This window comes from Amyelois transitella, chromosome 30 (assembly GCF_032362555.1).
Source record: "Amyelois transitella isolate CPQ chromosome 30, ilAmyTran1.1, whole genome shotgun sequence".
Classification (NCBI taxonomy): Eukaryota; Metazoa; Arthropoda; class Insecta; order Lepidoptera; family Pyralidae; genus Amyelois; species Amyelois transitella.
In genome coordinates, this window is record NC_083533.1 from 119,746 (window position 1) to 147,728 (window position 27,983).

Below are 27,983 nucleotides of genomic sequence, written 5' to 3' on the forward strand. Positions count from 1 at the left end.
GCACGCAACTCGCATCGCATCATTGTACTGGTGACACCCGCGACGCGCAGACGCCATGACATTTATTGTTTGAAATAAAAATTATAACGTTCGTTTTTTTTTTAAATCAAAACGTGTTCAAAATATAGTTTTTATATATATCAGTATAAAATTTATTAAAATTAATATAGATAAATATAAGGTGTGCGTCTTTTTTTAATTATTGGTGATTTTTACGGATTTGATTTTTTTAGTATCAATTTTGGACTGTGATAAGTGATTGTAATTTATTGGTGGTTATATTGGTAAGTTAAATTTAATTTTTTGCATAGTATTTATTTTTTTATGATATAAAATATAAGAAAGTTTATTTGATTTTTATAATTATATACTTAATTTTATTTGTACATTACATTGTACTTAAGTGACAGTTTACATTTTTAAGTAGAAAAAGTAAGATTTTTATAGGTCCCTGGGTAGCATATTTCGTAGAAGGATTCCGCGTGTAACCTACCCACACATACACACATATTTGCACTAAATCACGTCTATATCCCTTGCGGGGCAGACTGTCAGGCTACGTTCAGCTATAAGGCTTATTGATAGAATTGAGATTCAAATAGTGATAGGTTGCTAACCCATCGCCTAAAAAACTGAATCCTAAGTTTACAAGCATGTCCCTTAGTCGTCTTTTACGGGATCAATGGGAACGAGAGAGAGACTTATGTATACGTCTTGGCATAAGGTCAGGTTAAGGTTAAGCCAAACAGCTGAACGTGGCCTATTAGTCTTTACAAGACTGTTGGCTCTGTCTACCCCGCAAGGGATATAGACGTGATTATATGTATGTATGTATGGAAAAGAGATGGAGTGGTCCTATTCTTTTTTATATTGGTGCCGGGTACCACACACACAAAATTACTGAAAATAATAGATTTTGCTGAAATTTTGCTTAATATTAATATCTTCATTTTTACTACATAATCCTATAAAGTCAATGACAAAAAGCATTGGAATCGAAAATCTCCTTCGATTTTAAAGAATATTGCTAAAATTTAACTCCACAAACATCAAACGTCTTTATTATGTACGGCGCAGACAGAGGCAATAGTTGGCAACACTCAAAGCCTACTACTTTGAGCAGCGTATTTTATAAGACACACATACCATCACACCTGTTTCCCATTGGGGTAGGCAGTACAGTCTCTGCATAGTTAATTACTTAATTAATTTCAGAGAGAGTAACATATTGCTAGCTCATCGCCCAAAAGAAGAATTCTTATAAATGAAAATAAAAGCTACAAATTGAATTTCCAATTACCCAACTTCGAATGCTATGTTCGCCCCTTCACAGTAGGCCTTAAACCTTAAATGTAATCATATTATCTTTAAAAAAATTAGAAAAAAATCAATATTCGTATGTCTGTAAAACTTCATTCATTAATGTTTTAATGTAGACAATGTGCTTCGTCCATGATTCAGATTTAAGAGATCTATGTTTGTAAATTGACGTCCGATGAAAATGCTGCAGTGTAGTTTGTTCCACCGCTTCTACACATGCGCTTCGGAAGCGGTAGTTGTTATAATTAGACTTAAGTGATGTGACGTCAAGAAGTGATACCTTGCATCCAATTTTGAAAATAAATCTATTCTATTCCATTCTTCAAAGTTTCCTCAGAATCTCGTTATAATTTTTATGATCTGTCCCAAATGCCCTCAGCTGATTCCGATCTCAATCGAGCTATAAAAAGTACAAACAATCAGACGAACAATGGCATATCGTGAGAAAATGCAGCCGAGAACAAAAGACGAGTACGGGAAACTGCACATCAGAGTCACCCTTGCAATTATATATTACCGTAGCAATGTGTTTACGGGTTAGCTTGATGCGACGTCGACTGTACCCATCTGATTTCCTTGTGACGAATGAGAAAAAATAAGAGTTTATTCATTTTCTTGAGGGAAAACATCGTGAGGAAACCCGTTCATAGACAACTCAATTTGTAAAATAGGTAAGGTAATAAGTATTATGGGGATAAATGACGTGAAGCTCACCATTGATTTTATCATTCTTTCTCTTTCATGCACTATATATCTAGCAGACATAATAAGTTAATATAATTGTAAAAATATTTTCTTAAAAAATGTAGGTACCTACTCAAAAAACAAAAAAAAACGTGCAATTTTTTTTTCACTGGCCAGTTACACTTTTCCTTCTAATTGCAAACAAAGCAAAGAGGTTTATATGCACATTTTTTTTTACTAAGCCTCTTAATTGAAGACAGAGCATTACAAAATGCCAATACCACACGGCACATTCTTAAGGAAAACAAGTGAGATGTATAATTTCGCAAACATTGCCCACCGGCACTCCCGCGTATTGAATTTCGCAAAAATAAAAAAAAGATATCAAAGGTCAAGATATATATTGTTCAATATCCGTTTTTTTTTCTTTACATCGGCCTTGCGTCTTGGTCATTGTATGATTTCTTTATTACAAAACTTTGGTCCAACTAATGGGCTCGTATTTTGTGGGATTTTCTATAAACCACGTAACATTTTGCCTAACACGTGATATAAAAACGCGTGAGGTCATTGTTACTAATACAATGTTTCGGATTAAATCAATATAGAGACATACATCACGATGATCACTTACAGGGAGACAGAGTATGAAGGTTATTTTAGCGGAGGTAATAATGAAATGAAGAATCAGACATAATTACAGTTAGCTGATAGCATTAAAGAAGAATTCTAAGTAAATATAAACTTCTCCAAGTATAACAAATCAAAAAATAGTTTTTTAGTATCCTACTAATATTATAAATGCGAAAGTTTGTATGTCAGGATTTCAGTATTGATGTTTGTTACTCTTTCACGCAAAAACTACTGAACCGATTACAATAAAATTTGGTATGTAGATAGCTGAAGACCCAGAATAACATATAGATTGGTAGGATTTACATGCCGACGAAGTCACGGGCGGCCTCTAGTATTTTATAAGTCTGAGTTTACATTCTGCATAGGAAGTGAAGAATCTGTCATATCTAGAGTATTTCCATTTGGATTTTATTTTTATCCGTAGATTAACGTAGATTCGGGCACTCCCGGAAGATCAGCGTTGGCTGAGTAGCATATTGTTTACAGCCAGCATTATGCTGAGGGGGTACCCTTTCGGGAGCACCATACTACATGTATAGTTTTGTACATATTATTGTTTCCTTTTTTGTCTTTTTGGTATGGTGTTTTATGAATAAATTCTTTTTTTTACTTTACTTTAAACTGTATATTAACACGATTTATTATTTTTTTTTATTAAGGTTTTGTAAAAAAAAATGCGTAGCGCGACTTTTTGTTACCGTTAACAACAATTACTTACGAACTATATATTATTATGTTTTTTATTTCAGGCAGTTCTCCTTCCCGTTTCTTAAATCATTCAGTTAAGACATCGGCAAAAAAATTGTGAATGAAAGAGTTCTTTAATCACCTAAAAAATGTTAGGACCGTTATTTAATGAACGGCATCTTTAAAACAAAAAATTAAAAGTATGCCATCATAAAAACGTTAACTTAGTCAATTCAATGAATAAGCCGTCATTTGTACCTACATAAAAAATATATAGGATTAAGAGCGGTTGTTCCCGGGTGCCCCCGGCACCAATAGAAAAAAGAATAGGACCACTCCATCTCTTTCCCATGGATGTCCTAAAAGGCGACTAAGGGATAGGCTTATATAGATGGGTATCCTCTTTTAGGCGATAAGCTAGCAACCTGTCACTATGTGAATCTCAATTCTATCTTTAACTCAGCTGAACGTTGCCTTTCAGTCTTTCGATGACTTTTGGCTCTGTCTACCCCGCAGGGCTTATAGACGTGATTATATGTTATATACATATATACATATAGTCAAGTCTATATCCCTTGCGGGGTAGACAAGGGCCAGCAGTCTTAAAAGATCTCTTAGTCACCTTTAACGACATCCATGGGAAAGAGATGGAGTGGACCTATTCTTTTTTATATTGGTGCCGGGAACCACACGGCACATGTTATATATAGGTACATTATATATACGAAACCGGCGAGCTTGCATGAAGAGAGTTATGAATGTGGATGAAGCGAAGGAAGTATGTAGAGATCGTGGCAAGTGGAAAGAGGTAGTCTCTGCCTACCCCACCGGGAAAGAGGCGTGATTTTATGTATGTATTATTATATTGAATTTTTTTTCAATTTCAAATTCTTCATTGCATCATAAAGTACATCAGTTAAATTACAGTTACTGCTTATAAATAGGTACAATATGAACCCTGATAGCCAACGCAATTATAAAATAACTAGAGGCCGCCCGCGACTTCGTCCGCATGGAAACCCTATCAATCCCGCGGGAACTCTGGGATAAAAAGTAGCCTATGTGTTATTCTGGGTCTTCAGCTACCTACATACCAAATTTCATGGTAATCGGTTCAGTAGTTTTTGCGTGAAAGAGTAACAAACATCCATACATCCATACAAACTTTCGCCTTTATAATAGTAGGATATGGTAATATGTATTGTTCATATAACCATATTTTATATACGAACAGGATTTAAAATAATTCCAGGGAACGGAGTGGTACATCTGCCTTTTGACCTAAAAATAGGAAATGCGTTAGTCAATGTTTGTACCGCTGTCGTACGATTATTACGCAAATTAATACAATACGCATTGCCCATGACCCGCGCAACTAAAGGTGTTTTATTGCCATTTCTCCGCAATTACAATTACTACAATTATTACTACGTATTAATTAACGACATGTTTTAATTAAATCGACACATTTAAATTAATAACTGGTAGTTATGTTAACTATACTATAATTTAATTATGCAAAGTTTCTATTAAGGAACAGATAAAAAATCGAGTACGAAGTGAACATTGTATGTAATTTTTTTTTAAATGTATGTGTAAGTATATAAATAATTTGAGAAAACTAAAATTTTAATTATTTGAAACCTAAACTCCATCTCTTTTTCATTGAAACCGTAAAATTTGACTAAGGGATAGGCTTATGAATTTGGGATTCATCTTTGAGGCGATGGGCTAGCAACCAGTTCATATTTGAATCTCAATTCTATCATAACGTCAAACAGCTAAACGCTGTCTTTCAGTCTTTTTAAGAATGTTGACTCTGTCTACCCCGAAAGTGATATAGACGTGACTATATGTATGTATTTATGTAAATGTGTTAAACTTAATCAAATAAAAAAGAAAAACAGATATAGTTCAGAGCCCTTTTCTATACTAGGCCTTGTCTTAAAGGAGTATCCCAAGTTCATTAGTTTGATTGACTATTACAAACAGAAAGATCAGAAAGTCAAATCAGTGCCGTGTGGTTCCCGGCACCAATACAAAAAAGAATAGGACCACTCCATCTCTTTCCCATGGATGTCGTAAAAGGCGATTAAGGGATAGGCTTACAAACTTGGGATTCTTTTTTTAGGCGATGGGCTAGCAACCTGTCACTATTTGAATCTCAATTCTATCATTAAGCCAAATAGCTGAACGTGGCCATTCAGTCTTTTCAAGACTGTTCTGGCTCTGTCTACCCCGCAAGGGATATAGACGTGACCATATGTATGTACATATGTAAGATCAGTAGCACTGTTATTTCTTTGCTGCCAGGCTAGAATGGTAGAATACAGAGTACAAACTAGCTAGTTTTAAAAATGTTGTCTGTCAGTTTACATGTACCTACATACTTACGGCCAGATTAAATGTTGAAATTACCTTTTTTTTGTTTTAAAGTTTATGAATAACGCTGCGCAACAGATTGCCTTGAAATTGTGTGATCTTTTCAAAATTGCGTCATCGTATCAGGGACGTCATTGCGATAGGTCAGGTCAAGAGTGCCCGAAAGCTTGCACGAAGACAGTTATAAATGTGAATGAAGCGAAAGAAGTATGCAGGGATCTTTTAGCAAGAAAGGTGGTAGTCTCCGCCTACCCCTCCGGGAAATAGGCGTGATTTCATTTATTATATGCAAAAAATATCATTTATAATTCTAGTGTGCTTTCACGCTTGTCTTACAGCGACAAAAAATATAATTTGTGCCAGTTGTATTCATTAATATTTTTAAATTTAATTCAAATTCAAAATTCAAATCTTTATTCATCATTATGGGACACTTCATATCACTTAATAATTGTCATATCTTTTGGTTTCACAACATTGGTTTACGTCAAATAAATTACTTTAAACTAAGTTTACTGCCGCTTCCAAAGCGTCACAAGAAGCGGTAGCAAACTGCACTGCAGCATTTTCTTCAACAACGTCAACTTTAAAACTATCCAAACTTAGAACAGAAATGTGGTCTTCGAATATTAATAAAATTGAGTTCATTTGACTACTACCAGTCTCATACGCTAATGATGAGGTCATTGAAGACATCCAACTTTAAAACTGACACAAAAACCAGTTAAGTTAACAAGCAAACAATTATTGGATCGCAAATTTTCTTTTCCAACCAATAATTTAACCTCTTACGGTGAGGGAAAACATCGTGAGGAATTCTGCACATTCGGGCAACTGGATGTGTGACCATGATCGATCCAATGCGGGTTAGGTTTCCCTGCAAAGGTTGCGGAGGTCAGACGGGAGTCGCTTCGTGTAAACACCTGACTCACCCAATCCAGGATCCATGGTCAAAGGCATACCCCGGGCTCCTCTGCAGAGTGGTGAGGATGCAACCAGGACAAAATTATTATATAAAAAGCACAGACTCTCAATATACCTATTTAAAAATTAAAGTTCCTGTCCAGTTGAGCACTTACATTGAACGTCAGGCAATTTATCTTAGTTTATGTATGTTTATTTATTAATAAGTTTATAAATAAATAAAATAAATAAATATGTACGGGACAAATTACACAGATCGAGTTAGCCTCGAAGTAAGTTCGAGACTGTGTTACGAGATACTAACTCAACGATACTATATTTTATAATAAATACTTACATAGATAAACATCCAAGACCCAGGCCAATCAGAGAAAGTTCGTTTCACATCATGCCCTGGCCGGGATTCGAACCCGGGACCTCCGGTGTCACAGACAAGCGTCCTACCGCTGCGCCACAGAGGCCATACTTAGTGAATGGGTATATATCTATTATCTGTATTTCTGTTAGTATATTATTATATTGTTGCTAATAAGTATGACTTGCCGCTTTTTACTGAATCTATTTCCTTTATTGTTTGCCGGTTGACTGGAAGAGATCCCTTCATGGGATAAGTCAGCCATTGCAGGTGATTTGTCTCTTTTATAACTATGTACTTACTATTTTCTTGTTACTGTGTAAATTTCTATGCAATAAAGATATTACAAACAAACAAACTAAAGCTAGGAGGAGAGGAATTGAACCATCGTTTCGTATGTTTTATTAAAGAAACACTTTCAAAATGACTCTTCAGTTAAGTAAGCATTATCTGCCAAAGGCTCGAATTAAAGATGGTTGCTTCATTGTTTATAGTTGGGCGTGGAGCTTACAGCTTAAGCTCAAGAGATTGCTTGCGTAAAAAAGTTGCAGCTAACGTGTGAAAAGCTTTTAAGTGTAAATGTAAATATTACAAGATTTATCGTGTCAAGTATTCATGGCTCACGGTGATTGACAAATGTTATTATTAGGTCAGACATTTCCCACTTCACGAAGCTATAAAAAGGTGTAATTTTTAACCAAAACAAACAATACAATATTGATATTTCATTATGTAATATTGAAAAATTATGTGTAATGTATTGTTCGGTATGAGTAGTATTTGACCTTTGACATTAGTAACATCATACCTACCTGCGTAGTGCGAAATAGTAATGTCATTATTAGCACTATCAAATTCAATTCAAATTAAAATTCAAAATTTTCATTCATTATTATAGGACATTTCAACATCACTCGTTAATTGTCAAATCTTTTGGTAGACAAAGAGAGCAGTCTCGAAAAGACTGATAGGCCACGTTCAGCTGTTTGGCTTAATGATAGAATTGAGATTTAAATAGTGACTGTAGAAAATGCTGCAGTGCAGTTTGTTACCGCTTCTTCTGCACTGACGCCTTGGAAGCGGCAGTAAACTTAGTTTTAAGTAATTTATTTGACGTCAACCAATGTTGTTAAATCATACGTTTTGACAATTATTAAGCGATATGAAGTATCCTATAATAATGAATAAAAATTTTTTTAATTTAATTTGCATTTCGAAATTTCGAGTTTGACATGTTGCTAGCACATCGCCTAAAAGAGAAGTCCCAAGTTTATAAGCGTATCCCTTAGTCACCTTATACGATAACCATAGGAAGAGTATTTGGAACAATTAAAAACAATACGAATAAAGCGAAGGAAGTATGCAAGTATGCAATTCGTGGCAAGTGGAAAGAGGTAGTCTCTGCCTACTCCTCCGGGAAAAAGGCGTGATTTTATGTATGTATGTATGTAAAAACAATACAAAATACAAGGCTGCGTTACATACTAGTTTTCGTTCGCGTGATAGTCCTATGTCTTCCTACACTCTAACTAGGTATACTAATGTAAACAAAATTTCATTAATATCGGTTCAGCGGTTTTACAGTGAAAGACTGACAAACAAACGCACTTTTACATTTATAATATTAGGGTGGACTTTTGTAACGGAACACAAAAAAAAAAATTAAAATTAAAAAAAAAAATATCATACAGTTTTTAAAAAATTCTTTAACCAAAATATTATTTCTCATAAAGTGCAATAAGGTTTTTTTTTTAAAATGACGCCTTGCTCAATAGGAAACTAATTAATAGCAAATTGAAATACATCTGGCAACATTCTGTATCAACACAATGACTGCAACACAAAAATTGCACAGTCATTTTAAGACATTCCTGATACGTATTGCATTTAACCTTGCAATTTTAACTGTAGATAAATTTTTTGAGTCTGCTATCTCGGTTACAAGCATAGATCCATAATAAATATATACGGCACAAATTGCACAGATTGAGTTAGCCTCGAAATAAAGAGAGTATAAGTTCGAGACTTGTGTTACGAGATACTAACTCAACGATCGAAGACCCAGGCCAATAATAAAAAGTTCTTTTCTCAACATGCTCTGGCCGGGATTCGAACCCGGGACCTCCGGTGTCACAGACTGTCACCCGTAAAGTTCCGGGAACCACACGACACATTTCTTATCGAATACATACATAAAGTCACGCCTTTTCCCAGAGAGCAGAGGCATCTTTCCTCTTACCACGATCCCTGCATACTCCATTCGCATCCACATTCATAACTCTCTTCATGCAAGCTCGTCGGTTTCGGGTACTCTTGACCTGACCTTTCTCCTTTTCATCTATACTAATATTATAAAGCTGAAGAGTTTGTTTGTTTGAACGCGCTAATCTCAGGAAGTACTGTTCCAATTGAAAAAATATTTTTGCGTCGAATAGACCATTTATCGGGGAAGGCTTAAGGCTAAATAACATCACGCTGCAACTAGTAAGGAGCAAAGAAATAATGGAAAATGTGAAAAAACTGGGAAAATTATTCATCCTTGAGGGCTTCAATGATGCCCATAATAATTATTTCAGGGGGTAGGTTTATAAACTTGGGATTATACTTTTAGGCGATGGGCTAGAAACCTGTCACTATTTGAATCTCAATTCTATCTTAAAGCCAAATAGCTGAATGTGGCCTTTCAGTCTTAACAAGACTGTTGGCTCTGTCTACCCCGCAAGGGATATAGACGTGATTATATGTATGTATGTATAACTATTCCACGCGGACGAAGTCGCGGACAAAGTTGGAATGTTCATAGTAACTTATTTATTGAAAAAATGACGAAGGAAATTCCTCTATCACACATCCGTAACGAATCGACAGCGACAAGGCAACAATAATTATAAAATTATCTTCTTGCGTAGGTAATATTATAAGTTAATTTAAATGTGAACGCTCATTAGTCGGGTAAAAACGATGGAAAGTTTTAGAGGTAAAGCCGTGTGGTTCCCGGCACCAATACAAAAAAAAGGAATAGGACCACTCCATCTCGTTCCCATGGATGTCGTAAAAGGCGACTAAGGGATAAACTAACAAACTCGGGATTTTATTTTTTAGGCGATGGGCTAGCAACCTGTCACTAGCTAAGCCAAATAGCTGAACGTGGCCATTCGGTCTTTTCAAGACTGTTGGCTCTGTTACTCCGCAAGGGATATAGACGTGACTGTATGTATGTCTGTATATCAATGTGTGGGTCGGTAGTATCAAAGATTGATTGATCATTTCCCATGGCTAATTGCGATTATAACAGTAACACAGTTCTCACACTATGGTCTAGATACATTTAAGTGCACTAACTAGGTACCTAGTTTTCTTGTGATGTTATGTAACAGAATCTTTGTGCTGACATGAATTTTCTGAACGTGTCCATTCAGTCTCGCAAAGACTGAATGCCACGTTCAGCTGTTTGGCTTAATGATAGAATTGAGATTCAAATAGTGACAGGTTGCTAGCCCATCGCCTAAATGTAGAATGCCAAGTTCATAAGCATATCCCTTAGTCGCCTTTTACGACATCCATGGGAAAGGGATGGAGTGATAATATTCTTTTTATATCTTATTATATTATTTATAGATTTGACTGGCGGAGAATGCATTGAGGCATTTAGTCCACCTGTTGTACATTTTACGTGTATAAAGTTTTAATAAATAAATAAATATATGTGCCGGGAACCACACGGCACAAGAGTCAGTTCAAGAGTTCTAGGTGTCAACCACCCCAGCTCCAGGCTCGGTCGACAAACAGACAGATCTTTTTTACAATAAAACTTGTTTAACTAGTAGGTACTGAGTAAAAATACCTGTATCAATTAAGGCCTCTGTGGCGCAGCGGTAGTGCGCTTGTCTGTGACACCGGAGGGCCCGGATTCGAATCCCGGCCAGGGTATGATGAGAAACGAACTTTCTCTGATTGGCCTGGGAATTGGATGTTCATCTTTATAAACATTTACTATAAAATATTATACCCTTGAGTATATCTCGTAATTTGTCGCGTATATATACCTAATTAGCTGTGCCCGCGACTTCGTCCGCGTGGAATAGTTATTATGGGCATCATTGAAGCCCTCAAGGATGGATAATTTTCCCCGTTTTTTTTTTCACATTTTCCATTATTTCTTCGCTCCTAATAGTTGCAGCGTGATGTTACCTATATAGGTAGCCTAAAACCTTCCTCGATATATTCGGACCTGTAGTTCCTGAGATTAGCACGTTCAAACAAACAAACTCTTCAGCTTTATAATATTAGTATTTTAAACTTGTCATTCTTATGTTAAGCGATGAGCCAGCAACCTTTCGCTATTTGAATCTCAATCCCATCGTACCTACAGCTTTTACCATTCAATATTTACAATAATGTCGGCTCTATCTACCCCGTAAGGGATAAACTTATACGTTAGACAATTATAATTCATGCATTTAATATTTCTATTCACACAAAGTAAACCGCATTTTGACTATGACGTGGTCACTATAAAAACATAATAAGTTAACAAAAACATTGTTATTAATATACTTTGGAATCCCCAACCGCAAGACTAGATAGACTAGAAGTAAAATCCTACACGATATGAAGTATATATCTTATACTTGACACTATCTGATTAAGCCCTAGATATATATATTTTAATTTATCGCTGGATAGTATATGATTTTATGCAAATAAGTTTTTTGTGAAGCACGAAAATTACTATTTTATTTTTCATTTCCTTTTGACCTTCGACATTACGAAATTTTATACAATTTTTTTTCATAACATACATACATATGATCACGTCTATATCCCTTGTGGGGTAGACAGAGCCAACAGTCTTGAAAAGACTGATCGGCCACGTTTAGCTATTTGGCTTAATGATAGAATTGAGAATTTTTTTTCATAATGTTTCCAATTGTTGCTCAATTGATTTGGTACTATGGTACCTATTAGTTTTTGACAAGTTTATTTTACGGTACACTAGTAAAAAGGAGGAATGTGACAGTTTGGTAATCTCTAGAAAAAACAATGCAGCTATATCATTTTCAGCATTTCGATGAAGAAATATTATAGTTACAAGATTTTTCTTGTCAATTTTATTTGTTCAGGCATTAGGTGTTTTTCACTAGTGATTTTGAATTATCTCTAGTATACTGCTATTAAATAATAATAAATTTGACTTGCTTATGAAACAAGGTAGAACTTTTTCAATTATTGTCGCTCAAATTTAGAGGTGCGGCTCCAAACGGGAGGCGCGGCTCTAACCGATAAGCGCCTCCTAAAAATTTTACATAAACCATACATAAATATAGTCACGTCTATATCACTTGTGGGGTAGACAGAGCCAACAGTCTTGAAAAGACTGATTGGCCACGTTCAGGTATCAGGCCTTAATGATAGAATCGAGATTCAAATAATGACAGGTTGCTAACACATCGTCTTGAAGAAGAATCCTAAGTTTATAAGCCTATCCCTTAGTCGCCTTTAACGACATCCATGGGAAAGAGATGGAGTGATCCGAAATTTTTTTCTATTGGTGCCGGGAACCACACGGCAAAACATAAACTAAATATACTTAAAAATATACATATACCTATATGACAGTGATTAAAAATTGTGGATAAAACAATTGACTTTAAACCAACCAGCTTTAAAGATGTATTATGTCAATGTCTCCATAATAGCTTCGGGCTAAGTGACGTGATGTATACAGCGGGTCATTGATACTTATCTCATATTAACATTTATCAATCAATCAATTTATATATTTATTAAAGTACCTAATCTTTTGTAAAAATCAATGAACTACTTAAAATACTCATGTTTTCCACGTCTTGTAGGCGATGAGCTAGCAACCTAATTAAATCTCAATTCTATCATTAAGCCATACAGCTGAACGCGGCCTTTCAGTCTTTACAAGAATGTTGGCTCTGTCTACCTTTTTAGATAATTAGCCAGGATGTTAAATAAAATACTGTGTGTTGGTAAAAATAAAGAAACCTATAATAAAAAACTTAAAACATAAAAATAATCCTAACTTCAATTCGTCTTTAATCATTGTTGTGTTAATTAACAATTGAAGATCGTCATATTTCATTTTCTAGAAATTTACTTTTTTTCTTAGCGGCCAGTGCGCTATACAACTTTAATCCCTAAAGATATAGACTTAATGATATGTATACGTATGTATTCATTTCTTTTCTTAAAACGCAAAGATAATCACGATAAAATAATGGTATCACAAACGGATTTCGAAAAACATACCTTGCACATTTAGACAACTGTATGTGTATGACCATAATCCGATACGGGTTAGGTTCCCCTGCAAAGGTTGCGGAGGTCAGACGGGAGTCGCTTCGAGTAAACACCTGACTCACACAATCCAGGATCCATGGTCAAAGGCATACCCCGGGCTCCTCTCCAGAGTGGTGAGGATGCGACCGGGACTAAAGCCAGGAGGAAGAAAAAACTTATTTATTTCTGCAATTTCGCAAATCCTGTTATGTTAGTATTTTGTTCAAATCATTTAAGTTATTTAGAGTAAATTATAAAATAGTGTTGTTACTATAACATACTTGTGATTTGATCATATCACTTGGAGAATTGATCAAATCATCGTTTTCATAAAAATCCCGCCACTAACGTTAACGTTAATAACAAGCTTTGTCGGCGAAGGTTGTTGGAAGGATTTGGGAATTTTCCACGGAATCAAAGCTTCGGGTCGGGCTCAAATTATAGGCATCCTACATATAGGTATCCTCACATTAATATCTGTGTGTTTGTTACTCCTTCACGCAACATCTTCTAAACGGATTTTGGTGAAATTTGGTACAATATAACATACATACATACATATAGTCATGTCTATATCCCCTGCGAGGTAGACAGAGCCAACAGACTGAAAGGCCACGTTGAGCTGTTTGGCATAATGATAGAATTGAGATACAATATAACCTATCACAATTCATATATTATATGAATTAAGATGTAATATACTTTACACGAAGCGACTCCCGTCTGACCTCCGCAACCTTTGCAGGGGAACCTAACCCGTATATCATGAGGTTACACATCTAGTTGTCTGAATATGTAGGTATTACAAGCTTTTGTCTCACCATAAAACTATCCGTTAGCAATCAAACTAGTGTACATAAGTTACTCAGAAAGTTAAATTCGAACCCTGCACCTCTTGAATACAAGTCGGATTTCTTAACCACTTATCCGCCGGCGCATTGAAGAACACATTTCATAACATCTCCTGCATATGCATATCACGTACCTAACTAGTTTTATTATCTAATAGACTATGTGTTCTGTAATGCTATACCTCCCTTTTTGTGTTAGCGATTGTAAAGTTTATTTTCACTTGCAAATGTCATGCGCTATTGTATATTACCACACCTTGCTTAATAGAATATAATATAATACATACATACATACGTCTATATCCCTTGCGGGGTAGACAAAGCCAACAGTCATCAAAAGCCTAAAAGCGCGTAGCTGTTTGTCTTCATGATGTTTCCCTCACCGTAAGAGCATCGGTTAGTTATCAAACTAATGTACGTATAACTTCGAAAATAGTCATTGGTACATGCCGCGGTGGGATTCGAACCTGTGCCTTTATGCGCAACTGCGTTTTAACCAGGCACCTTACCGATTCTACCACCGACGCTACAGCCGCATTTATAACCTGGAATCCTACTAATATTATAAATGCGAAAGTTTGTATGTCAGGATATCAGTATGGATGTTTGTTACTCTTTCACGCAGAAACTACTGAACCGATTACGATGAAATTTGGTATGTAGGTAGCTGAAGACCCGGAATAACATATAGGTTACTTTTTATCCTGGAGTTCCCGCGGGATTGATAGGGTTTCCATGCGGACGAAGTCGCGGGCGGCCTCTAGTAACATATACTTTTATCCCAAATACCCACGGAAACAAAGTCCCGGGGCGCAACATGTCTTTAAATCCTTTTAATACGGTGCTATTGACCAATACCCGCCAATAAGTAATGTAAATAGCTATTAATACTCGTAATTCAATTCAAACAGACTCACTTTACCTACATATTGACATTATCATTGAGTATATCTACAAACGTGCAAAACGCGACATCTTATATCATTGCAAATACAATTATGATTAAACGTTGAAGGGGAAATCCTAGACGCATGTACCTTGATCGAATTAGGGGCAGGTGAGAGGTCAGGTCAACTTACACACATAATTATCACGTCTGAAAGCTTAACTAGCTGTGCCCGCGACTTCATCCGCGTGGAAAAGTTATTTTAGGCATCATTGAAGCCCTCAAGGATGAATAATTTCCCCGTTTTTATATGTTATTCTGGGTCTTCAGCTATCTACGTACCAAATTTCATTGTAATCGGTTCAGTAGTTTTCGCGTGAAAGAGTAACAAACATCCTTACTGACATACTCACAAACTTTCGCATTAATAACATTAGTAGGATGTAAGTTACAGCTTCTCTTGATGAACTTGCTAACAATATACATTACAAAGGATTGTAGTTAAAAATAACTCTATCAATTTATAAATAGTTATTCAAACCGCAATTATTTCCAATAATACCACGTCAACACACGTATTGATGTTTTTTTTGGCTAATTCGTGAATGTAGTTTGGGTTTTTTGCCGTCTGTCTGAATCTATACCCACGTCAGTGGGCCATTGCACTTTTTGCCAAATAAATTCTTAATGGCGTCACAGAAAAAAATAGTTAAAGCTGATGTAATTTCACTAATAAATAAATATAAAATAAACGATATCTTCTTGTTATTCATGGATTTGTTTCGAAAGTTTTGGATCTACACATATATAATCACGTCCATACCACTTGCGGGGTAGACAGAGCCAACAGTCTTGAAAAGACTGATAGGCCACGTTCAGCTGTTTGGCTTAATGATAGAATTCTAGACCTATCTATACTAATATTACTATATATATGAAGAGTTTGTTTGTTTGTTTGAACGCGCTCATCTCAAGAACTACTGGTTTGAATTGAAAAATTATTTCTGCGTTGAATAGACCATTTATCGAGGAAGGCTTAAGGCTATATAACGTCACGCTGCAACTATTAGGAGCGAAGAAATAATGGAAAATGTGAATCTTCTTTTAGTCGATGGGCTAGCATCCTGTCACTATTTGAATCTCAATTCCTCAACGTGGCCAAGTCTTTTCAAGACTGCTAACTCTGTCTACCCCGCAAGGGGTGTGATGTGATATAGACGTGATCAAATGAATGAATAATCTAGGCTGTTAATTAGGTCTAATTTAGATCTAAATCTAGGTCATATATCACTAGTTAAGAATGGCCTTAAACATAATAAGATGACTATTCAGTCTGTTCAAAGTTAATACGCATCACTCAATAGGATAATTACATACTGCAATACATATAATTATCACTTACCCTGAGGGGTAGACCGAGATTACTTACATATTTCCACTGGCATTCCCTCTTTTTTTGCTTCATCAACATCTTCCTACCGGCTTTAGTCCCGGTTGCATCCTCACCACTCTGGAGAGGAGCGTGGGGTATGTCTGTGACCATGGATCCTGGATTGGATGAGACAGGTTTCTACACGAAGCAGGGAACCTAACCCATATTATATCAAATATTAATGTCGTTTTTATCCAACTAAATAGTGTTATTCTCATACAATATTTTTTATTAGCCAAAGTAATATTAAGACTTAATTTTACTTAGATACTTTATAATTCGTACCGTTACCATGTTATTATTACATACAAACACGTCTCGTTTGTTGAGGGGTAATCAGAGACTATATTCATCTACCTTCCACAAACCTCTTTTAATAATTATTTTACGGAAAGAGCATTTAAAACATAGTTAAATATACTAGCCAATTCTTGTTTCATAGTTTTAACTGTAAACTGCTTTGAAACTCTTTAAATTATAATTCTCTTATTTAATATTAAATTGCTTTTACATTATAATAAAAAAATATTGGCGAAAATAATAAGAAATACATAATTAACAATTGTTATCTTTCATTTTAGATTCCCGATACAATGGCGCCATCTCTTAGCGTGAAGGAGTACTATGCAAACAAAACAATATTCATCACGGGAGCAACAGGCTTCTTGGGGAAGGTTTTGATCGAGAAGCTTCTATATTCATGTCCTGACTTGAAGAAGATTTATCTTTTGATGCGGCCGAAGAGGGGGCAATCTTGTAAAGAGCGCTTGGACGCGTTCGTCAATTGTAAGGTAAGTAACGCCATCTATTATCGTTGTTTGGAACTAGATAAAAATAAATAATAAAATGTTAGTTTATGTTTTGTGCCAATGTTGACGTACTACAAAACGAATTGACCGATTTAGATGAACCCTTTTCCTTCAAATTTTTATTTTTGTTTTGGCGATTGTTAAATCCAATGCTTCAAGTCCGCCTATTGTACTTTACAAATTGTAACTTTACAATAAAGAATAATTCAATAAATATTATTAAATTTACTATTGATATGATTGTCTGATGTTCCAGGTGTTCGAAAGGATCCACTCATCATGCCCGGACCGGCTGGACAAGCTGCAGGTGATCCCGGGAGACATCCTGGCGGAGGGCCTGGGCGTCAGTCTGGAAGACCGGGAGCTGCTGCAGAGGGAGACACAGGTTCTGTTCCATGGAGCCGCTTGTGTCAGGTAGGAGACCACATACACACATAAAATCACGCCTCTTTCCCGGAGGGGTAGGCGACACCTTACATGTTTATCATTTTTATATCTTTAATACCTGTGTACCACAATAAATATTTTTGAATTTTGAAATTTTTGAATTTGAATAGGCAGAGACTACCTCTTTCCACTTGCCACGATCTCTGCATACTTCCTTCGCTTCATCCACATTCATAACTCTCCTCATGCAAGCACGGCGGTTTCGGGTACTTTTGACTTGACCCTTTACCAGGACGTCCTTAAATTACACATGTAAAATAATCACGTATTTATCCCTTGCGGGGTAGTCAAAATCGATAGATAGGATATATCCATAGGATAGATATGGAGCTAATCTTGCCTTGAAGCACGTAATTATTTAGTTAAAAGCATTTCATTAATAAACATTCCTATATAATTATATATAGATATATATATATATAGTTATGTTAGGCGGTAGTTAAATGCTCTTACGGTGAGGGAAAACATCGTGAGGAAACCTGCACATTCAGGCAACTGGATGTGTAACCATGAAACCAATACTAGTTAAACCCTACCTGCAAAGGTTGCGGAGGTCAGACGGGAGTCGCTTCGTGTAAAACCCTGACTCACCCAATCCAGGGTCCATGGTCGAAGGCGTACCCCGGGCTCCTCTCCAGAGTGGTGAGGATGCAACCGGGACTAAAGCCAGGAGGAATAAGTAAGGTAGTAGTTAAATCAGCTGTTTTGATTAAAATATGTTATGTGCCGTGTGGTTCCCGGCACCAATTTCCGGTTCCGGCAACCTGTCACTATTTCAATCTCAATTCTATCTTAAAGCCAAATAGCTGAACGTGGCCTATCAGTCTTTACAAGACTGTTGGCTCTGTCTACCCCGCAAGGGATATAGATGTGATAATATGTATGTATGTATGTATGTTTTGTTCATTTCAGATTTGATACGCCCCTCCGTGAAGCTGTCGACCTGAACACAGTTGGAACAAAGAGGGTGCTAGAGTTAGCTGACCGGATGACTCAGATTGAGGTAAGGGGAAACATGTCAGTGGTAGACAGAGTCAACAGTCTCTGAACAGACTAAGGGCACGGGCAACGGTTAAATGAATGTTTATAATGTTTTCGTGTAGGTAACCTAACCTATATAGTTTGTATGAAAAGGTTCATGGATGTAGGTGAAAATAAGAAATAAGTTGAATTAAAAACCTCTTCTTTTTGAAGTCGGTTAGAAAGGAAAAAACTCTGCAGTAAAACACTTCTGTTTTATTACCTAATTAAGAGTTTTTTATTAACAAAGTTATTCATTGGCAAATTCATACCTCTTTCCCGCAAAGTTATACACACACAGACATACCTACATGAATTCATACCTCTTTCCCGGAGGGGTAGACATTCATAACTCTCTTCATGCAAGCTCAGCGGTAAATAACCATTCATTGGCAAATATGACGAAATACCTCCTATTGAGACTGTCGGCTCTGTCTACCCCGCAAGGGATATAGACGTGATTACATCTTAATTTTATGTTACAAACGCCTAAAAACATTAAGTATCCACACAAAGACTAGAAACATTTTTATCATCCACAGGTGTTCGTCCATATCTCGACATCGTACTGCCGCTGTGAGGTGCCCGTGCTTGAAGAGAGGCTCTATCCTGCCAACCACAGACCTCAGGACGTGATGTCTTGCGTGAAGTGGATGGACGATGAGTTGCTGGCTCATTTACAGCCAAAGTAAGTCTCACTTCCTCACCAGTGTGGAGAGGAAGCCGGAGTGTTTTGAACATACATACATACATTACGGTCACGTCTATATCCCGTGCGGTGTAGATAGAGCCAACAGTCCTGAAAAGACTGAATGACCACGCTCAGCTATTTGGCCCAATGATAGAATTGAGATTCAAACAGTGACAGGTTGCTAACCTATCGCCTAAAAAAGAATCCCAAGTTTGTAAGCTTATCCCTTAGTCGCCTTTTACGACATCCATGGAAAAGAGATGGAGTGGATTTCTTTTTTTCTTTTGGTGTCTTTTACACGACAAATTTTATCTTGACAATTGCTTTTTCCCAGGTTATTTTCTGTGGTCATTCATTCATTCATATAGTCACGTCTATATCCCTTGCGGGGTAGACAGAGCCAAAAGTCGTGAAGAGACTGATAGGCAACGTTCAGCTTTTCGGCTTTATGATAGAATTGAGATTCAAATAGTGACAGGTTGCTAGCACATCGCCTAAAACGAGAATCCCAAGTTTATAAGCCCACCTCTTACGATGCGAAATGGGAAATGAGATGGAGTGGTCCTATTCTTTTATTATGTTGGTGCCGGGGAAGTATTATCTGTGGTCCCACTTATTACCTATCTAAAATCCTACTACTATTATAAAGGCGAAAGTTTGTATGGATGTATGAATGTTTGTTACACTTTCACGCAAAAACTACTTAACCGATTACCATGAAATTTGGTATGTAGGTAGCTGAAGACCCAGAATAACACATAGGCTACTTTTTATCCCAGAGTTCCCGCGGGATTGATAGGGTTACCATGCGGACGAAGTCGCGGGCGGCCTCTAGTTAAATATAAATGTTTATTTCTCCACATGACAGGCTGATCCACCCGCAGCCGAACACGTATGCTTACACCAAGAACTTGACTGAGGACCTTGTGAGCCAGAACGCTGGCAAATACCCGATCGTCATTGCGAGGCCGTCTATCGGTGAGTTACATACATACACACATATGGTCACGTCTATATCCCTTGCGAGGTAGACAGAGCCAACAGTCTCGAAAAGAATGATAGGCTACGTTCAGCTATTTGGCTTTAAGATATAATTGAGATTCAAATAGTGACAGGTTGCTAGCCCATCGCCTAAAAAAGAATCACAAGTTGGTAAGCCTTAGTCGCCTTTTACGACATCCATGGGAAAGAGATGGAGTGGTCCTATTCTTTTTTGTATTGGTGCCGGGAACCACACGGCACATCGGTAAGTTCCATAAACTTATATTGGGTTTGTTTGTGATTTGTTTGTTTTTTATATCTTTATTGCATAGAAATTTACACAGTAACAAGAAAATAGTAAGTACATAGTTATAGAACAAACAAATCACTTGCAATGGTGGACTTATCCCGTGAAGGGATCTCTAATCATGATGGGTTGTGTACGTACATACATAAGTAGGACCATATATCGTGTCGTGTGGTTCCCGGCACCAATAAAGAAAAAAATAATAGGACCACTCCATCTCTTTCCCATGCATGTCGTAAAAGGCTACTAAGGAACATGCTTAAACACTTTTACGGTTACGCTTTTATTATTATTTTTTTCAATAATTTGAGTGAGTTTGACTTCTATCTGCCTGGTGGTAAGCATGATGAGGCCTAATAGGTGGTACACGCAAGCTCAACTTAATTTGATCAAGATACGTTCGTCTAGGTCTTCCCACTCCGACTTTTCCCTCCACACTCTCCTTGTATATCTGCTTAGTCAACCTGCTTTCATTCAACCTCTCCACATGACCAAATCATCTCAACATACCCTTTTCTATTCCTGTAACTACATCTTCTTTCACATCACAACATTCCCTTATCACGCTGTTCCTTATCCGGTCACTCAATTTCACACCCATCATACTCCTCAACTCTCTCATTTCCACTGCATTTATTCTGCTTTCGTGCTTCTTTTTGGCGCTTCGCTTCGCTTCATTGACGGCCTCTGTGGCGCAGCGGTAGTGCGCTTGTCTGTGACACCGGAGGTCCCGGGTTCGAATCCCGGACAGGGCATGATGAGAAACGAACTTTCTTTGATTGGCCTGGGTCTTGGATGTTTATCTTTATAAGTATTTATTGTAAAATATAGTATCGTGGAGTTAGTATCTCGTAACACAAGTCTCGAACTTACTTCGAGGCTAATTCAATCTGTGTAATTTGTCCCGTATATATTTATTTATATTTCATCCACATTCAGAACTCTCTTCGGGAGGAATTAAAGTACCTATTTAATTTGTATTGACAGTGACAGCAGCGCTGAAGGAGCCCATGCCAGGCTGGGTGGACAACCTCAACGGACCTACTGGACTGCTCGTCGGTGCCGGGAAAGGTATTTATTACATACATACATACATATGGTCACGTCTATATCCCTTGCGGGGTGCACAGAACCAACAGTCTTGAAAAGACTGAATGGCCCCGTTCAGCTATTTGTGTTAATGATAGGATTGAGATTCAAATAGTGACAGGTTGCTAGCCCGTCGCCTTAAAAAGAATCCCAAGTTTGTAAGCATATCCCTTAGGAGTCTTTTACGACATCCATGGGAAAGAGATGGAGTGGTTCTATTATTTTTTGTATTGGCGCCGGGAACCACACGGCACTTTATTTTTATTTTTTTACGCCAATAATAATTACCGTAGTAGTACATTTCTACAAAACTTTACTTATTTTACCTGAGTTTTGGGTGCCGTGTGGTTCTTAGCACTTGAGAAGAAGCCTACTCCATCTTTCCCAGGTATGTCGTAAAAGGTGACTAAGAGATAGGCTTATAAACTTGGAATTCTTCTTGTAGGTGATGGGCTACCAACCTTGTCACTATTTGAATCTCAATGCTATACTAAATGTGGCCTTTCAGTCTATTTAAAGCTGTTGACCCTGTCTACACCGCAAGGGATATAGACGTGATAATATGTATGCTGGTCCGGCAGCAAAAAATACAGCTCGCTATCCTAAAGGCTAGGAATCTTGGGATGCTTCTTGTAGGTGATGGGCTAGCAACCTGTCACTATTTGAATCTCAATACCACACAGCTGAACGTGGCCTTTCAGTCTTTTTAAAGCTGTTGGCTCTGACTATCCCGCAAGGGAAGACGTGAATATATGTATGTATTTTATAAAGTTACAATTTTTACCCCTTTATAAAAATAGAAGGTATCTTAAATAATTTAGGTTGATATTCTACTAATATAATAAATGCGAAAGTTTGTAAGTATGTCAGTATGGATGTATGTTACTCTTTCACGCAAAAACTAATGAATCGATTACGATGAAATTTGGTACTATGTAGGTAGCTGAAGACCCAGAATAACATAAATGCTTCTTTTTATCCCGGAGTTCCCGCGGGATTCATTCCACGCGGACGAAGTCGCGGGCGGCCTCTAGTATAGGCATGGGTATACGTTGACAGTTTCCATAATAAATCGTTGAAAATAGTAATTTTTATCACCTCTCATCATTCATCATCATATCAGGTGTGATCAGAACGATGCACTGCAACGAGAATTACGTCGCCGACGTCGTTCCCGTGGACATCGTAGTCAACGCCTGCATCCTGCTGGCTTTCTGCACGGCGCTTGAGAAGTAAGTTCAAATGTATTTTGGGTACCGTATACAGAGTGTAAAAACAGCCTTATCTATAAACTATCGCTGTCCCGTCTCACGGGTTAAATTTTGAAAAAAAATATTGTTTAATACGTTTAAGTTCGCAAACAACTTCTCTTTTATTTTATTAATCATTCTTGTTATTATTTCAGATCAAAGGATATCCAGATCTGCAACATAACCCAGTCTGGGATCAACCCCGTCACGTGGGGAGGCGCTCTTGACCTGGGTGAGTGGAAAACTAGCACTGGTAAAATACATACATACATATAATCACGTCTATATCCCTTGCGGGGTAGACATAGCGTCTTGTAAAGACTGATAGGCCACGTTCAGCTATTTGGCTTTAAGATAGAATTGAGAATGGTAAAATAACTTGTATAGAATCAGAATGGTACGTCAGCATGCTTCTAACGGTAGGTACCTGTCTCGATTGAAACTGTTTTTTTACAATTAAAATGTTGATGGACAACCATGGGAATAAACCAGGATCACGTCTTAATCCCTTGCGGGGTAGACAGAGCCAACAAGAAATTATTTAAAATACCGTAAAGCCAATTTCAGCTGTACGGCATGGAGTCTTGCACTAAATTAATGTGCGCCTATTCCCTTAGTCGCCTTATACATCAATGGGGATGAGACGAGTAGTGGTCCCACGGCACTTAAAAATACCAGTATAAAATAAATGGGACATTATATCAGATATCAGCTGATAGACTAGCAACCTGTCACTATTTGAATCTCATTTCGACCATTAAAGCCATACATACCTACAGTTAAAAATAGATTTACAGCCTACTCGGGACCGTTTGCTCTGTCTACTCCCTAAGGGATAAAGACGTGATCATACGTATGTATGTACAAACGAAAATGTAATTTACTTTTATAGAAAAAATCTCAGTCACGAAACTTTCGGAACGTCACTAGGGTTGAAAAAAGCGGGAAATTTTCCGGTTTTTTTCAAATTCCCTCGTTTTTATACAAGTTTTTTACGAAAGTTTCAAGAAAGATAAGAATGAAATATTTCATGTTTTTTATCAATAAAACGGAAAAATATGAAAGAAACGGAAAAATACGATAGGAAAAGTATTGATTTCCTTACAATATGCATCATTGTTTTAAAAATTGGTAATTATACATAGAATATATATATATATAGTTTTCCAATCGTTTTTTTCTTATTTTTCGAAACAAACGACGAAAATCTCAATAAAACCGTTTTTCCCCCAAGGTTTTATTCTGATATATTTCAATGTAACAAACCAATAAAACGGTAAAAAACGAAAAAACGTTTCTTTCACCGAAACAACAATTTGTTTCTTTCGGAATTTTCAACGCTAAACGTCACTCATGTGGTTCCAACAATATCCACTAGATGGCGTTGTGCCAATATGAAACGCGCTATGGTTTCGCTTCACGGTTTGGTTATACTCGACGTGCAGTCGTCAGTTACGTCGCTTCAAATGTGTAAAAACCTGACAGATGTCAATATGACATCTCGATTTTTGATACGGGCCGCCTATTATATAGTGCACCCTTCGTTCGTTTATTTTAAGCTTTTATAACTAAGGGATGGGCATACATACATATCTTCACGACTGTATACCTTACGGGGTAGACAGAGCTAACAGTCTTGAAAAGACCGAAAAGCCACGCTCAGCTGCTCACGGCTTTTATATAGAATTGAGATGAGATTCAAATAATGACAGGTTGCTAGCCCATACATAGGAGTGGGAAGACCTAGACGAACGTATCTTGATCAAATTAAGGACGTCCTGGCAAAGGGTCAGGTCAAAACTACCCGAAACCGCCGAGCTTGTATGAAGAGAGTTATGAATGTGGATGAAGCGAAGGAAGTATGCTGAGATCGTGGCAAGTGGAAAGAGGTAGTCTCTGCCTACCCCTCCGGGAAAGAGGCGTGATTTTATGTATGTATGTATAATTAATTAATCTTAATCCCTTCCTCCAGGTCGTATCAAAGTCCAGGAGTATCCTTTCTCCGTATGCCTGTGGTACCCAGGGGGCTCCCCCAAGAGTTCCTGGCTTCAGCATCAGGTGGCGCTGTACCTCACACATCTACTCCCGGCTTATTTTGTGGACTTCTTGCTGTTCCTGTTGGGGAAAAAACCTTTGTAAGTACTGATGCTGTCACAGATTAAAAAGCGCGTGATGTGAACAGCAATGTTGCGCCGGCGCAAATTAGCTAAGTTTTCTAATGAACTATAGGAGAATTTTAATCCATATTAATTTTAAATGCGAAAGTAAGTTTATTTCTTTGTTTGTGACCTATTCACGGGATTTCTATTGAATTTATGTTCTTGAAATATCAAGTACTAGCTGTGTCCGCGACTTCGTCCGCGTGGAATAGTTATTTTGGACATCATTGATTAGTGTTTTTTTGTTTGAACGCGCTAATCTCAGAAACTACTGGTTCGAAACTGGAAAAATTCTGTAAATTTTGTATTGAATAGACCATTTATCGAGGAAGGCTTTAGGCTATACAACATCATGCTGCAACTGTAAGATGCAAAGAAATAACGGAAAATGTGAAAAAAAAAACGGGGAAAATTATTCATCATTGAGGGCTGCAATGATGCCCAAAATAACCATTCCACTCGGCCGAAGTCGCGGGCACAGCTTGTAAAAAATAATAGGACCCGCCGTAGCAAGGCACGCGCGACGCCGTTTTTATAGCGCTTACATAAATCTATCGCTGTATCGCTTTGTATTAAGACGTGAGACGGGACAGCGATAAAATCAAAATCAAATCAAATCAAATGCCAAAGATAACTATTCCACGCGGCCGAAGTCGCGGGCACAGTCGCGGGTGTAGTTTGTAACATAAGCTGTGATTTCTTCTCATTGCCGTGTGGCCGTGGTGTGTGCCGTGTGGTTCCCGGCACCAATGAAAAAAGAATAGAACCACTCCATCCCTTTCCCATGGATGTCGTAAAAGGCGACTAAGGGATAGGCTTACAAAATTGGGTTTCTTCTTTTAGGCGATGGGCTAGCAACCTGTCACTATTTGAATCTCAATTCTATCATTAAGCCAAATATCTGAACGTGGCCATTCGGTATTTTCAAGACTGTTGGCTCTGTCTACCCCGCAAGGTATATAGACGTGACCATATGTATTTCTTCTCATTGCCAGCATGGTGAAAATCCAGAAGCGAGTGAACTACGGGCTAGAAGTGCTGCAGTATTATACCACCAAGGAATGGCATTTCAAGAACGACAACTTCCTGGCGCTGAGGAAGAAGGTCTCGGTGGAAGATGACGAGACATTCTACACGGATCTAAACGTGAGTGAACAGTTATCTTTACTTGATATATGTATTAGATTTAAGAGATCTGTATTTGTATATTGACGTCCTATGAAAATGCTGCAGTGTAGTTTGTTCCGCCGCTTTTTCTACACATGCGCTTCGGAGGCGGTAGTAGTTATAATTAGATTTAAGCGATGTGACGTCAATAAGTGATACCTTGTGTCCAATTTTGAAAATAAATTTATTCTATTATATTCTATTTTGTATAGCTCTTTCTCAGAGAGCAAAAGTAGGTATGATTCCTCAACTCTCACTCATGTGGATAATATAATATTTATGTATGTTTATCTATATTTTAACTCTTTAATTGACATACATATAATCACGTCACTATTTGAATCTCAATTCCATCATAAAGCCGTACAGCTGAACGTGGCCTTTTAGTATTCTCGTGCAATTGACTCTGTCTACCCCGTAAGGAAAAAAGACGTGATTATGTATATATATATTATATATATAAGTTTGTACTTTTGGTATAATTCTGTATTTTATGTTCCTTAATAATACTCAAGTATAATTTTTTTCCACTTTTGCACAGGAAATTGACTGGATGGAATATATAGGCTTCTACATCAAGGGTGCGCGGGAGTTCTGCATGAAGGAGGACCCAGCCACCATACCCCAAGCCAAAAGACTTCAAAAACAGTGAGTTAAATATATATATGTGTCACCCGGAAAATAACATAGGAACAGGCTTTGGGATTCTCTAGGCGATGGGCTAGCAACCTGTCACTATTTGAATCTCAATTCCATCTTAAAGCTTAATAATTGAACGTGGCCTATCAGTGTTTCCAAGACTGTTGGCTCAGTCTACCCCGCAAGGGATATAGACGTGATTATATGTATGTATGTAGTTAATAAATTACCTAGGAAGTTTATACGATGGATATATGAACAAGTATAACAGTGGAATGGGAAGCGGCTACGCCCGCGTAAAAAGACATACATACATACATATAGTCACGTCTATATCCCTTACGGGGTAGACAGAGCCAATAGTCCCGAAAAGACTGAATGGCCACGTTCAGCTGCTCGTCTTAATGATGGAATTGAGATCCAAATAGTGACAGGTTGCTAGCCCATCGCCCTAAAAAAAAGGATCGATTTTATAAGCCTATCCCTTAGTCGCCTTTTACGACATCCATGGAAAAGAGATGGAGTGGTCCTATTCTTTTTTGTATTTGTGCCGGGAACCACACGTAAAAAGAAGAAGAGAAAATCCGATTATCTCCCATTACCGCGGGATTTTCAAAAAAATCCTCTCTTATCTGATGTCTATGTTTCTGCCAAAATTTCATCTTTATATGCACAGTAGTTTATGAGATTTTGTATTTAGCGGGTGAGCGAATATTTCGCTTATATAAAAAAGAGTATATATGTAGTTTCTAAATGTATTTTTTTTTATTAATTAATGTTTTTTTTTTCAGGTTATACTACCTGGACTGGGTGACCAAAATAGTGCTCTACTCGCTATGTATATACTTCATATACTATTATATAAAGATGTTTGTAGGCCCCGCTATAAATTAATATTAATTTAGTTCTAATTATTTAATACATAGGTACTTATACTCAATATTGTAAATTTATATAG

The 27,983-nt window shown here is 37.2% G+C and overlaps 1 protein-coding gene across 1 annotated transcript; it reads left to right on the plus strand.

Annotated features, from left to right (window-relative positions):
• On the plus strand, window positions 1-27,974 carry LOC106136004 (putative fatty acyl-CoA reductase CG5065). The gene is made up of 13 exons (XM_013336430.2): window positions 1-284; window positions 17,048-17,257; window positions 17,532-17,689; window positions 18,635-18,725; window positions 19,285-19,430; window positions 20,302-20,411; window positions 21,709-21,792; window positions 22,934-23,042; window positions 23,216-23,292; window positions 25,033-25,195; window positions 26,215-26,365; window positions 26,928-27,034; window positions 27,817-27,974. The coding sequence occupies exons 2-13, from the start codon at window positions 17,060-17,062 to the stop codon at window positions 27,917-27,919; spliced, it is 1,497 nt and encodes a 498-aa protein (XP_013191884.2). The 5' UTR covers window positions 1-284; window positions 17,048-17,059; the 3' UTR covers window positions 27,920-27,974.
• Window positions 27,975-27,983: the final 9 nt, after the last annotated feature.